Below are 14126 nucleotides of genomic sequence, written 5' to 3'. Positions count from 1 at the left end.
CGAACTTGTTTGTGAGCTTAAGTGGTTATGATCTAAAGATGTGCTCTGAACATGAAACTTAAATTACTAAGGAATGGTTTATGCAAACCGTGGCTATAAAGTTCATGAGCCGATTCAATCGAATCGAATCATCTTTGTTTTATTTGTGTCTTGTGTAGTTACATAAGATCTCATAGCAATTGAACAACTCTTTAACTAGTTCATTTGAGTCAATTGAACTAGTTATGGTAAAGAAGAACAAGGTTAATATAAAATGCTCATATGGTTAACCTTTTGGGTTACTTTGTTGAATCAACATACACGTACACGTTTGGGCATGGTTTTCACAAACCCAGTAAACGTCCACCCAAGTGTGTGTGACAAGCTAAGTTTTCGATCTAACAGTTGAGAAATATTAGCTTGAATCTAAATCAGGTTTTCATCTAACGGTGAATATTGATTGCTTTGTAACTAAGGCAAAACCCTGATTTGAAGACTATATAAAGGAGACATCTAGCATTGTGCAAAACTAATCCCCACACGTCTGTGTGATACTAGTGCGCTCGCTAGAGTCGATTCTCCTTTAACCTTTGGTTTTCTTCTCTAAAATAAGGTTAACGACTTAAAGACTTCATTGGGATTGTGAAGCCAGACCGATACCACTTTTATCGTAGTTGTGTGATCTGATCTTGCATCTTCTATCGTACGAGTACAATCTTTGATTGGCTTGAGATCGTGAGAGTTCTCCGATAGGAAAGATTAAGAAGTCACAAACATCTTTGTCTCACTGTTTGTGATTCCCCGACAAACCTCCTGTGTAGTCAGGAAGGATTGTAGAGAGGTGATTGATTAATCTAGGCTGTTCTTCGGGAATATAAGACCGGATTATCAATTGGTTCCCGTTCACCTTGATTTCATATCTTAAGACGGAACAAAACCTAGGGTTTATATGTGGGAGACATATTTATCCTTTGATAGACTTTTCTGTGTGACAAGATTTGTTTATTATCAAGTCTGCGATTTTGGGTTGCAGCAACTCTTGGTTTTGGGTGAGATCAGCTAAGGGAATCAAGTGCGCAGTATTTTGCTGGGATCAGAGGCGTAGGAGCACAACTGTACCTTGAATTAGTGGGAGACTGATTGGGGTTCAACTATAGTCCAGTCCGAAGTTAGCTTGGAGTAGGCTAGTGTCTGTAGCGGCTTAATACAGTGTGTATGCAATCTGGACTAGGTCACGGGGTTTTTCTGCATTTGCGGTTTCCTCATTAACAAAACTTCTGGTGTCTGTGTTATTTCTTTTCCGCATTATATTTTATATAATTGAAATAATATAGGTTGTGCGTTCGTGATCATCAATTGAAAATCCAACCTTTGGTTGTTGATTGATATTGATTGATCCTTGGACATTTGTCTTTGGTACCGTCCAAGTTATTCATTGTATTTGATAAAGACTCGCTATTATTTTTATAATTGAGTAAAAATCAAATCAAGAGAGAGATATTAACTCCTTGAGATACTTTTATCTAGATTGAGTCTGACTGTCTAGTTGATTCTCTAGCAAAGTATTTTGGAGTTAGTCCATACAGATTGCTAAGCGAAATATTGGGTGATGTTGTTAGACCCCCGCTTTTTCAATTGGTATCAGAGCAGGCAAACACGTTTAAGACCTTACAAGTCTGTGTTTGTAGCGATCTGACTCTATGAACAAGAGTACTATCTCTGATAAACGCGTCACCAGTAATAAAGATTTTCTCTCGTCTAAATATATTAAAGAGAAAAGTTTAATCTCGAGTCTAGAGAAACCTTGTGGTTCGACGAGACAGACAAACAATGGCATGAGTGTTCATGATTACCCTTCGAAAGAGTTCTTCTCTTCTAATTAATGGGATATGGCTGAAGAGAGTAAATTGATTCTAAATATTGTTAGAATTCAAGCCGTTAGAATGAATCAGTTAAAATACCATGTCAATGTTCTTCTTGGTATTGTAAGAGATTGCGAAGTCCATGGAAACGCTGAAGATCGGTCTTCATGCTTGACTCTTGAGGCCAACCTCGAAAAGGATGCCTTGAATATTGAACGCCGCTTGAATAAACTCTCAATTCAAGGATGTTCAAAGCAATCTAATGTACCAAGAACTTCTGATGCTTTACATTCAGAAGTAATTACAGATGTTCCTAATGTTTCCTCCAATCATGAACTTGGGACATTCTGTAAAAGAGACAACTCTTCTGACGGTAATATTAAGACTACATCCTCTAATCATTCCTATGATCAAAAGGTATGTCTTGTTTGTGAGACTAACTGTTCTGTTAGACATAAGAGAAACTCCAAGTTGAATAAAGACTCCTTAGTTCAACTTCAACACACCCTAGATTTGATTCTCAAAGGTGTGACTGACATCCGTATGATTGAGCCAATTGGTTTTCGTACCTATCATGTGTATGCAACCAGGAAAGTCAGTACAATGAGTTCCTCCAATGTTCAAGGGAAGAATAGACGTCTTAATAAATATCGTTCTAAGGAATTTCAACGCTTTGTCTCTAAATGCAACATTTTCATGTTGAGAAGATCATTCCAGAAGAAAGGAAAATTGATAAGATAAGAAAGGATATTAAAGAGATAATTGTAAGATACAAAGAGCTTGTCAACATATTATCTTCTTCCTCATGTCAAGGCACTTCTGGTAAGAACTCTAACTATGTCTCTTACTTTGACGACAGTAAATTTTATGATAATTTCTCATGTCAAACAGGATCTTGTACTGCCCATATCCCTATTTGTTGTCTGGGAAACGATGGAGTCTGATTCTCTCTAGATTGTCTTTTTAGTTTCCTAGTATGTCTTCTTTTTGGATTAGTTGGAAGAATAACTAGTGATTTCAATAGCGATGATTGTGACTACACATAGCTATTTTTTGTTTTCATCTTCTTATGTTATTTTTTAGGTTTATTGGTTTTTAAATTCTAAAATTATTTGGAGGATGATGTTATTGCAATATTGATCGTTATGATTTTGTGATATTGCAATTTGATTATGGCATATGTATTGTTTGCGTCCGTAAACTTGAAGGTTCCATATGCTGTCAAAAGTAAAGTCGTTCATGAATTGGTATTCGTATTAATGAAAGGACGAATGGACTTTTGACAATTACAAAAGTTATGCCTATGCAGTCATGTATTTGATAGAAAATAGGATAAAATCTTTTGTTTGACAAGGATAAAGTCTATTATGTCGTTATGATGGAAAATAGAATAGATCCTTATATGTTATCCACAGTATTGATCTTCACTGATCCATTTTGTTATGTTTTACCGTGAAGGCTCCATTGTGTGTCTTATGTGGAGCACGATACAACTAAGTCGATTATTCTTATTGGCTTTGTTGGTTGTTCCATAAGATGCTATATGTTGAGCATTATGAACTAAATTAATCATCTTGGTTGGTTATTTAGTTATTTGCTCCGAAAGTCTTCTTTTGTCGAGCAAATCCTTTGACAATTAAATTGATTACTTTTGTGACCAGTTTGGTTGTTTGTATTCCAATTAGATTAATTATAAGTTCTCTTGTAATTAGTGTAGTTGAGTTTTCATATATTCCACAAGTTCTTGTGTTGAGTATATGAACGGCTATACAAATCATGTTCTATTGGTTAATGTAGTCGTATATACCGTAAGGTTTTTCCTTATGTTGAGTATGTGAACGATTAAGTTAGTCGTCTCCGTATGATTACCTTAGTCGTAGCTCCGTAAGTTTACTTATGTTGAGCACCTTCAATTAAATTGATCACTTTTGTGGTTTGATTTAGTTGAGTATTCCAATTAAATTAATCATGGGTTTTTTGTGATTAATTTGGTTGAGTTTTGGATATAGAAAATCATTTCTATGGTTTTTGGTGTCCAATTTAAAAATCCTTCTTTTCTTTCGAAATTAAGGTCGCTCTTGTTGTTCTTCCGGGAATGACATTAAATGGGGGAGAGTTCTTTTGAACTTGTGCTTAATGGTAATATCTTGCGGGGTGTGCGACTGTGGAATTTTATAGGGGTTATCTTGTATCTTAAAACTCCTTGATGAATGCATTTAGCTTCGGCTTTATGATTGCATCTAAATTAAGTTGGTATGTATTTTTCTTTTAGTCTATGAAATGTCTCTTGTGGAAATTTCATTATGATTCCGTTCTTGTACCTTTGCCAATTTTATTGACAAAAAGGGGGAGAAATATTGTAGTTCACACTACAAATACATATGGTTTTTGGATCATTGTGTAAGGGAGAGTGGTTTCCATGATCGAGATGGAGTATTGACTAAGGGGGAGTGATACATATCACCGTAGTATTATTGTTAAAGTCGTGATACAATTGGACTTTGATGTTACATAATAATACTATGACACTGTATAATAATGACCGAGAATCTCGATTTCTCTCATTGTTATAGCTATGGATCTTGAACAGCGGTGATGCTAAACTTACAACCTACTTGGAAGGACGAATATTCCAGGGAACGTTGAAGATTAGACTATGGAATAGGAGCTACTAAAGTTTATCTTTTTTGTATTCCATATGTATTAATAGTTTTGTCACTAAAATTGACAAAGGGGGAGATTTTTAGAGCATAGCTCGGTCGACCTCGCATGCATTGCTATCTCAAGCATGTTTGTCAATGTTAGTGATCAAAACTATGAGTCTTGATTTCTAGCCTACATAGCCAAGTCTCGGACTAGGATAGAAAAGTGTAGTTGAGCTCAAGGACTTCATGGGGATTCATCATACAACGACGAAGATCTACTCAAGGAACCGTGGAACTTCATCAACAAAAAGGTATGTGGAGACTTGAACTTATCTATCACTCAAAAGTCTATCTCTTCTATCTCCTACTTCTTATGAGACAAAAGTCGTATGCTATATAGACTGGATCATACACATTTGGTATTTCGAGCCGAGTATATCTCTCCTATCTATATCTCGATATCATGTGTTGGTAAATCGTTTCGCTTTGATCAAGTTTATCTTCACCTAGTGACGAAAGTCATGAAAAGTTTTAATTACTTTGAGAATTTCTCTGACGCGAAACGGTCTGTGAATAACGGCTATATAACGTCCTCTAAGAATGTCTCAATGATTGGAATGAGAGTTTAGATTAAATAACCATGTATTCCTTAATCCGAAGTTTTCGAACTTTGTTGATTGAGAGAAACTGGAGGAATTGGCTTTGCCAAGTCCGCGAACTGACGGAAGTTCTTGTACCGAGAATTTTTTCTGGGATTTTCCAAAAACTCGTTTGCATGTAAGTCCGCTAACTCAGTCCGCGAACCTAGTTCGCGAACTAGCGAAAGTCTAATAGCAAAGATATTTGGGGATGTGTCAAAATTTAATTTCTGATATGGGTAAGAGGGATGCCAGTCTCTAAGTACAACAAGGTAACCATCAAAATTCCAAGCTCCACCAAATAAGATAGCATCCTTATCCTCTGTTGTACAAAATCTAATAGCAAAGATATTTGGTTCAAGAGATATCACCATAAGCTTCCACTGATTATCCCTTTTAAGGTGCGGCCAAATGAATTTAGCAGCTCTTTCTGCATTCTGCCACAACATGATGCCTGGAGCATAAAGTTTACCAGCGAAACATATTTTCCAATCTTTAATACCTTGAGAGAGAGCTGTAGTAGAGTGAGCTACAACTCTGGCCTTTTCAGGATGATATGTTAAATCAATACCTTCATATGCTGAGAGATGTGGTTAATATAATCAGACATTGTGAGAAGATGAAAACAAAGCCACAGATATAAAGGAAGAAAAGGTAACTGAATAGTTGGGGTTGAGAAGGTATTTAAAGAAAAATTGGAGCAGGTGGGTGTAAGTATGATGTTGAAAGGTCGATGATAAGTGTTAAACAGTATTGAAAAACAAGAAGGTGAGTAATATAAGAGATGAACATGAGGTGTTTCAATTGAAGGTAATGTGTTATACCTAAATTTAAAGTTTGCCAGCCCATTCAGGAAGAACCATGTAGCAATTGAGGATATACTGTGATTAATATGATAATAAAGATGCACAACTGCAAATAGGATAAGCCAACAGACCTGTAACCAATTGAATTTGAGCCAATTGAAGATGATAGACATTGATGTAACCACTGATACCGACAACCAGGCTTTAAAGTTGCATAACTCTGAAGAAGACAACAAAGAAAACAGAAAACAAATTATATACAAAACACAAGGAATCAGAAACAAACACCAGAGAGATAAGAAGGAAACCCCACAATTGTAAGATTTGTTTACATTAAAAGAAGGGAAAGATCAGAAATAAACAAAACACAACAAAGGGATAAGGATGAAGAAATTAGATTTATAATTGATGAAAACAGGTGAAAATTGAAGTGAAAACAACAACAAGATCAACAATAAAAGATAGGGTTAATGATCTAATGAATGATAAATGCAAAGGATGAAGGAGAAATTTGATAAGGATTAAGGTTGACTTATGTTGACTTTTCGCTTGACTTTCGCAAGATAAGGTCAAACGAGAGCTTTTTCTTTTTTCAAAGTTACCACTAGCCTTTGACGACTCCGTTTCATTCTTTCACTCTTCACTGGGTAACAGAGCAGAGAGCTCGCTCGACACAAACAAAAATGGCGCTAAACCTCTTCTTATCCCCTTCACTCCCCTTTTTCACTTCAAACCCTAAATCTAATCCTCCATTTTCATTCTCATCATTCCCTTACTCCAATCTTCATCTGTTCCAATCTCATCATTTTCATCAAGTCTCTCTACTCTCTCAATCTCAAAACCCTATATTCCTTCCCTATCTTCAAGAACAGGAACAAGAAGAAGAGAAGCAACTAAAATTAAACCTAATAGAAGAAGAGAAATTACTTAAGAAGAAAAAATTAGAAGAAATTGAATCATTAGAAGACCCAATTGAGAGATTTTTTAAAGCTAGAGCTGAATTTGATTCTGAAGATCCTCATAATGAAGGTAGAATCAATTTACAAAAGAATCGTCGGTCAGCGTGGCACTTAGCTGATATTAAATCCATGGATACCATTGAAGAATTTGATGATGAATTGACTTTGGATTCTGGGGGCACCAGCGACGCTGGAAGTGGTGGAGGGATTGTGGAAGAAATACTTGAACTTGCGAGAAATGTACCGGAGAATATGACTCTAGGTGAGGTATTAGGTTCTTCGGCTTCTAGTTATGGAGGGAAGATTGGAGAAACTGAATGTATTGAGATTTTGAGTTTAATGGGAAAAGAAGGTCTTGTTATTAGTTGTTTGTATTTTTTTGAATGGATGGGAGTTCAGGAAGTGTCGCTTGTTTCACCTAAGGCATATAATGTAATGTTTGGTATTTTGGGTTTGGCTAGGAAAGGGGAGAAGTTGATGATACTGTTTAGGAATTTGCCATCTACCAAGGAATTCAAGGATTTACGCGTTTATAACTCGGCAATGTCTGGATTGTCATGTTGTGGGAGGTAAATAATCTCCTTGCCCTCCTTTTTTATAGTTACTTAGTTTATCTCCATCGGGTTGTTTGTCTGTTTATTAGTTGTTTTGAGATGTTAATTGGCATAGGAATTTGCTTGGGGAAGTTGTTCTGTCATATTACTGTGGAATTGGCTTAATATCTAACTAAGTTCAGGGAATTGGATATTGAATTTTAATTTTATAGTATAGAGTATTATTCGCTGTAAATATTAGTATTAGCTTATAGCATTGATTAATGAATGTCTGTCCACAAGTTTGAATTTGAAGTCTCATGTGGGTTTGGGGGATTGTTTCTCCGAAAATGATCTAATGATCTGTTGTTGTCATCTTTATATATATATGAAGTTGCCTTCAGGGGATTATGTTTGGCTCGAGATAAATCTTTTATGATGATTGTTGTTATCTTGGGTGTCCCCATTATATGTGCTTCTGTTTTTTTCTTCATCCAACTGGCTTGGACAGAATATCCAAATATGAACCTCAAGACAAGTAAATTTAGCTTGCTAGCAGCCTAGCATTAAAACTTTAGCCACAGTGGCCATCTCAGTTATGCTTAACTAGACTAAACTTCAATAGATAGTTGCTCATTTCAGGTATGATGATGCTTGGAAAGTTTTCGAAGAAATGGAAATGGCTAGCATCCAGCCAGATCATGTGACATGCTCGATTTTAATAACGGTTATGAGGAGAAGTGGGCGTAGTGCCAAAGACGCGTGGGAGTTTTTTGAGAAAATGAACAGAAAAGGAGTTAAGTGTAGTCTAGAAGTTTTAGGTGCTATTATAAAATCTTTCTGCAATGAGGGGCTGAAAAAGGAGGCCCTTATTATTCAGTCAGATATGGAGAAAAGAGGCATTTCATCTAATGCCATCATATATAACACCTTGATGAATGCTTATGCTAAAAGTAACCAGATTGAAGAAGCAGAAGGTCTTTACACAGAGATGAAAGACCGGGGAATTCAACCTACCTCCGCTACCTATAACATACTAATGGATGCATACAGCAGAAGAATGCAGCCTGATATCGTTGAAGATTTGCTTCTAGAGATGCAGAATTTGGGATTGGAACCAAATGTCAAGTCATATACCTGTCTTATAAGTGCTTATGGGAGGCAGAAGAAAATGAGTGACAAAGCTGCGGATGCTTTTTTGAGGATGAAAAAGGTCAGGATACAACCATCTTCACATTCGTATACTGCCCTAATCCATGCATACTCAGTTGATGGATGGCATGAGAAGGCGTATGCTGCGTTTGAGAACATGAAAAGGGAAGCAATAAAACCCTCGATAGAAACATATACTGCACTTCTTGATGCATTTAGGCGAGCAGGTGATACTGAAACACTTATGAAAGTTTGGTACTTGATGAGAAGTGATAAAGTCGAAGGGACACGTGTTACGTTCAACATTCTCGTTGACGGATTTGCAAAACAAGGTCTCTATGCTCAAGCAAGAGATGTGGTCTCTGAGTTTGGAAAAATTGGTCATCAGCCAACTGTGATGACATATAATATGCTGATGAATGCTTATGCACGAGGAGGGCAACACTCAAAGCTGCCACAGCTTTTGAAAGAGATGGCTGCTCTCAATCTGCAACCTGATTCTGTCACATATTCTACGATGGTATATGCCTATGTACGTGTCCGTGATTTCAGAAGGGCCTTTTATTATCACAAGCAGATGGTGCAAAGCAAACAAGTGCCTGATCCAAGATCCTATCAGAAGCTGAGGTCGATTTTGGATGTCAAAGCTGCAACAAAGAATAAGAAGGACAGAAGTGCCATATTGGGCATTGTTAACAGTAAAATGGGCTTGCAGAAACCTAGGAAAAGTAAGAAAGACGAGTTCTGGAAGAACAAGAAAAGATGATTGGCCACAGACAGTTCCTTTTACTACCGGAATTGGATTATGGTTCTCTTGTCTTCCTTACTTATGTCACTACAGCTTTAGGCCACGAGCGAACTATCCTGGTGCATTTTTGTTTTCTGAATGATCGTTGAATTGCACTGGCATGTAAGGTACAAGGCTCTTCATCATCACTGGGTCAATGCTCAGTTTGTGATTGAATTATCTGCAGATCTGGTCACGTCAGGTTGCCTAATGGCACCACCAGGTACTCTTACAGTTTCACATTTCGTAGTTTTCTTGATGTTCGAAAAGAGTTATTTCTAACATGTGATATTGTTAGCACCAAAATAGAAAATCGAAGTTCCTCACAGCTGAATAACTGATCAAGCTATTATGTCCATCATAAGATTTTGCAGGCTGGTTGGAAGATATAAACAACAACACCAAAAATTACATGATATCACGACATTGACAATTCTACCTGCTCGGTAAAGTCATCTGAAACGTTTTGCTTCTATGCGGATGTAGTCAGTAGTCTTTAACAGAAGTATTCGCATTTCAGGTGTAATCATCAGTGGATTGTTTTGTTTAACATTCTCAATCTTTATACTAATGTAATAGTAGAATTAGGAGATAAACTATAGTATTGAGCTTTCAGATTACCAAACTAAGACAATTTCTTTGGTTTTTGTATTCCATGAATCAGCTTGTAATATGTGGTGTCCATGTAACAGTATATCCTTAAAATACACCTTACATTAGTGTGTTAGATGTATCTCACTAACGTACCCGGTGTTAGGATATTTTACATTATATTAGTAGCATTAAACATGATTTTGGATGTATCTTTACGTCCCTTAATAGGAAAAATAGTTTTGCACTTAGTTTTAGATGGCTAATGATTACTTGCATTTTCGTTTTTTTCATTTTTTTGTTGTGCTTTGGAAGATTTACAGAGATCCATTTATGGCGGGTATTTTCTCAGGATCAAAGGATATTAAATGTTGTTGCCTTAAAGACAGAAAAGCTTTGAGGCAAACATGGATTAAAACATCTACTGAAATGGTGGATGAAGAATAACGAATTCTCCGTGGGCAGGCAAATTCATTCATTGCTCGCATGCATCTAATAACAAATCATTTTCGCTATTAAATTGCTACTTGTTTATTAGTACACTTTTATAATAAATACCGTACTATTAGTTCGCGACTAGATAGTACTTGTAGAGATTGTTGGTATGTCGATCGTATTGGGAGTAAATGTGGAGACAGAATTGAAGAATATAGAAGACATTTCCCCAGAATCTTTATCAATGAAGATGAGGAAGAAACAATGGTTCAGCCTGAAAAGCAAGATAAGAATGTTGAAAATTTGGTTGAAGCAGCTACCACTTTGAGAATCTATGAAAGCCAACTAGATAAAGATGAACACATGTCAAGAGGAATCAAGAGAAGAAGAATAGCTGTGGAAGGAGAAGGCAGTGAAGATGTGAATAATGGAAAAGAAATGAGCAAGGAAATGGGAAGTAATAACAACAGAGACAGGAGAATCATCACTGCATAAGATCTAAGGAAGGCTTTAAAGGGAAAATCACCTATCATTGATAATACTTCTGCGGAGGAAAATACAAAAAGAAGCAGATTCACATCAGTAAAGAAAAACAAATGGAGCTGAACAAGGAGAAGCAACAAAAGAGGAGGCAAGATGACTGGCTCAGATTGTTAGGCCAATACACAAGCATCTCAAGAAACAGAAGTATAGTTATTGATGAGGAAAGGGAGAAGCTTAATCAGAACATACTTAATGACTGGTACATGATTGAACAGAGGAAAGAATGTATCCCAATTGATGTCGCTGAAAAATCTTAAGTGAAGATGCTGAGATAGGAAATGGAAGGAAAAGAAATGATCTAGTTAGATCGAGCTCTAACACTGTAATGAGCAATGAAGAGATTGATGATTTGGTTGGTATGGAAGGAGCAAACCCACTGGACTGGAGCATGATTCAACAAAAGGCAGGTCCATCAAGAACAACTGCTGAGGAGGTTTTCAATGAGCAAGAGAACCCTACACAATTTCCAGAGGAGCACTTGGAGGTTTGGAAATTTAAACTCTGCTATTTAAAACTCAAAATAATTATGCATGCCCCCCTTAGTATAAATTTTTACATGTGCCTTATTTCCTTTTATATAACATTACAATATTTACTATGCATGATCAATATCAATAATGCTGAAAAAAATTCTTTTAGACAATCTTTGTTAGATAGTTTCAAATTAATTCTATTTTTCCTTGACTTTACAATGTGCATCATAATTCCATATAATTATAAAAATGTTTGTTTTCATGTTGTGATGGAAGAGAACAATACTGGGCATAACTTTAAGATTTTATCCTGGAATTTGCAAGGAATTAGGTCTAAGTTAAAACAAGATCATCTTAAACATCTAAGCAAGACACATATATAATATTTTTATCAGAAACAAAAGTCCAAAATAACACATTAGCAAGAGTGTTACAAAAACTTCAACCTAAAGATTGGTTCATTTATCCATCCATATTGGTAGATCAGGAGGTTTTGATGTTGCATGGTTTCAGGGAGTTTCAGCTAATCTTATATCTTTTAAAGAGAATGTTTTTAATTTTCATGTCACTAAAGATAACATGAGTTGTAACATTTCATTTATATATGGTGCTTTGAATAATAATATGAGAGTTAACCAATGGGATTTTATCAGTAGCTTTAGTGGCCAACAAATACCCTGGGCTATAATAGGGGATATGAATTTTATACTTCATAAAGATGAAAAAGAAGGAGGAAATGATGCATCGACAAGTAGCTTATCTTATGTATATAGTTGTATACAAAGTTTAGGACTAGTTGATTTAAATTTTACTGGCTTGCCTTTTACCTGGACTAATAAACGAACAGGAGACCAACATATACAGGAAAGAATAGATAGAGCAATAGTTAATCATAAATGGTTAGAATGGCTACCTAAATCGAGTACTAAGCATTTAACTAGAATAGCTTCAGATCACACGCCAATCATGCTAGCAACCATACCTAATAGTGAAAAAGGGAGTAAACCTTATAGGTATATGAGATGTTGGATAGAACATAAGACCTATAATGACACTATAAACAGATCTATAGAAGAAGGTAGAACTAGTAATTGTAATATAAAAGGTTTAATTAAAAAAATGGAGTACGATCTTAGACTCTGGAATAAATCTGAATTTGGAAATATTTTTAGAAACATAGCAAATATAATATCTGAAATTGACTTTGAGAATAGTAAACCCTATAATACAGACACAAAAAATAGAATAGAATTCCTACAGGATGAGCTTAGTTCTTGGTATGAAATAGAAAAGATATACTGGAGCCAACATGTAAAGGATAAATGGATAAAAGAAAATGACCATAACACAAAATTTTTCCAGCAGAATGCCTCAGAAAGAAAGAGAATAAATAGTATTCATATTATTAGGGACAATAGTGGATTATGGATAGAAGGGCAAAAAGAAGTCACTGATTTGATAACAAAACACTTCAAAGAAATATCGCAAACTAGTAATAACAGTATTGATCCTATTTTTGACAGTATTGTTAAAAAGAAAATTAGTCAAGAAGAAAATTCTAGGATGTGCTCTATACCTGACAGTGAAGAAATTAAAGAAGCGTTGTTTTCTATGAATTCTTGGGGGGCACCTGGACCAGATTGTTTTTCCCATATTTTTACCAATATCACTGGAGTAGCCTAAGTGGTGAGATTATAGAATGGGTTCAAAATGTATTTAGAAACAAAACTTTTGAGCAAAAAATAAACCATACTTTTATTACTTTAATTCCAAAGAGCAAAAGCCCAAAGACTCCTAATGACTTTAGGCCTATCAGCTTAAGCAATGCCCTATATAAAATAGTTGCCAAAATAATATCTAATAGAATGAAGCCACTGCTAGATAACATAGTTTCACAAAATCAGTCTGCTTTCATACCAAAAAGACAGATAACTGATAACATTATAGTAGCTCATGAAATCTTACACACAATGAAAACTAGCAAAAGAAAGAGTGGTCATATGGCCCTAAAACTAGATTTGTCTAAGGCCTTTGATAGATTAGAATGGGATTTTATTATTAAGATGTCACAACTTTTAGGTTTTTCGTCTAAATTCTTTGATCTAATATATGCTTGCATTTAAACTGTTTCTTATGTTGTGATTGTGAATGGTATGCCTGGAGATACTTACTACCCAACTAGAGGAATTAGGCAGGGGGATCCTTTATCCCCCACAATTTTCATCATATGCATGGAAGCTTTATCAAAGTTACTATTGTTTGCTGAGAAATTAGGAGATGTTACTGGTGTTAAAGTTACTAAGAATAGTCCTTCTGTTTCGCATTTATTTTTTGCTGATGACTCTTTTCTCTTTACTTCCGCTACTATAGTTCAAGCTAGAAACCTGCTTAGTTACTTAAAAAATTTCAGTGAATCCTCAAGACAACTAATAAACTATCAAAAGTCAGGAATATACTTTAGCAAAAAAGTTGAGAATAAACATTGTAAGTTACTAGCTAGAATTCTTAGAGTCGGTAGAATTACTAAAACCGATACCTATTTAGGCACACCATTATTCTTTAATAGAAACAAAACCTTTAACTATCAAAACATGTTAGATAAAGTTTATAACAGAGTTCAGGGTTGGAAGACCAAATTTCTTTCACAAGCAGGAAGAACTACCTTGATAAGTTCAGTAACTAGTGCTATGCCAATATATCAGATGATTGCTTTGCTTTACCAA

General features: G+C 35.5%; 1 protein-coding gene across 3 annotated transcripts; it reads left to right on the top strand.

Moving 5' to 3' along the window:
* Positions 1–6579: 6579 nt before the first annotated feature.
* Positions 6580–10080, top strand: LOC113299436 (pentatricopeptide repeat-containing protein At5g50280, chloroplastic-like). 3 transcript variants are annotated; one of them, XR_003334905.1, is made up of 3 exons: positions 6580–7458; positions 8065–9584; positions 9736–10080. XR_003334905.1 is itself a non-coding variant. In XM_026548453.1 (2 exons), exons 1-2 carry the CDS (start codon positions 6614–6616, stop codon positions 9338–9340), a joined length of 2121 nt encoding a protein of 706 aa, XP_026404238.1. In that variant the 5' UTR covers positions 6580–6613; the 3' UTR covers positions 9341–10080. The 3 variants fall into 3 exon arrangements, 1 of the variants encoding a protein (XP_026404238.1); XR_003334904.1 differs by having other exon boundaries at positions 9727–10080; XM_026548453.1 differs by having other exon boundaries at positions 8065–10080.
* Positions 10081–14126: the final 4046 nt, after the last annotated feature.

Source organism: Papaver somniferum, chromosome 7 (genome assembly GCF_003573695.1).
Source record: "Papaver somniferum cultivar HN1 chromosome 7, ASM357369v1, whole genome shotgun sequence".
Lineage (NCBI taxonomy): Eukaryota > Viridiplantae > Streptophyta > Magnoliopsida > Ranunculales > Papaveraceae > Papaver > Papaver somniferum.
Note: the sequence above shows the minus strand (reverse complement) of the source record. Positions and strands in the feature narration are given on the sequence as shown.

What these genes read in the sequence shown, in the direction of transcription:
- LOC113299436 (XM_026548453.1), top strand. Translation starts at nt 6,614, where the DNA reads ATGGCGCTAAACCTCTTCTTATCCCCTTCACTCCCCTTTTTCACTTCA. An exon ending in GGATTGTCATGTTGTGGGAG is followed by an intron (nt 7,459 to 8,064) that starts GTAAATAATCTC and finishes TGCTCATTTCAG; the next exon opens with GTATGATGATGCTTGGAAAG.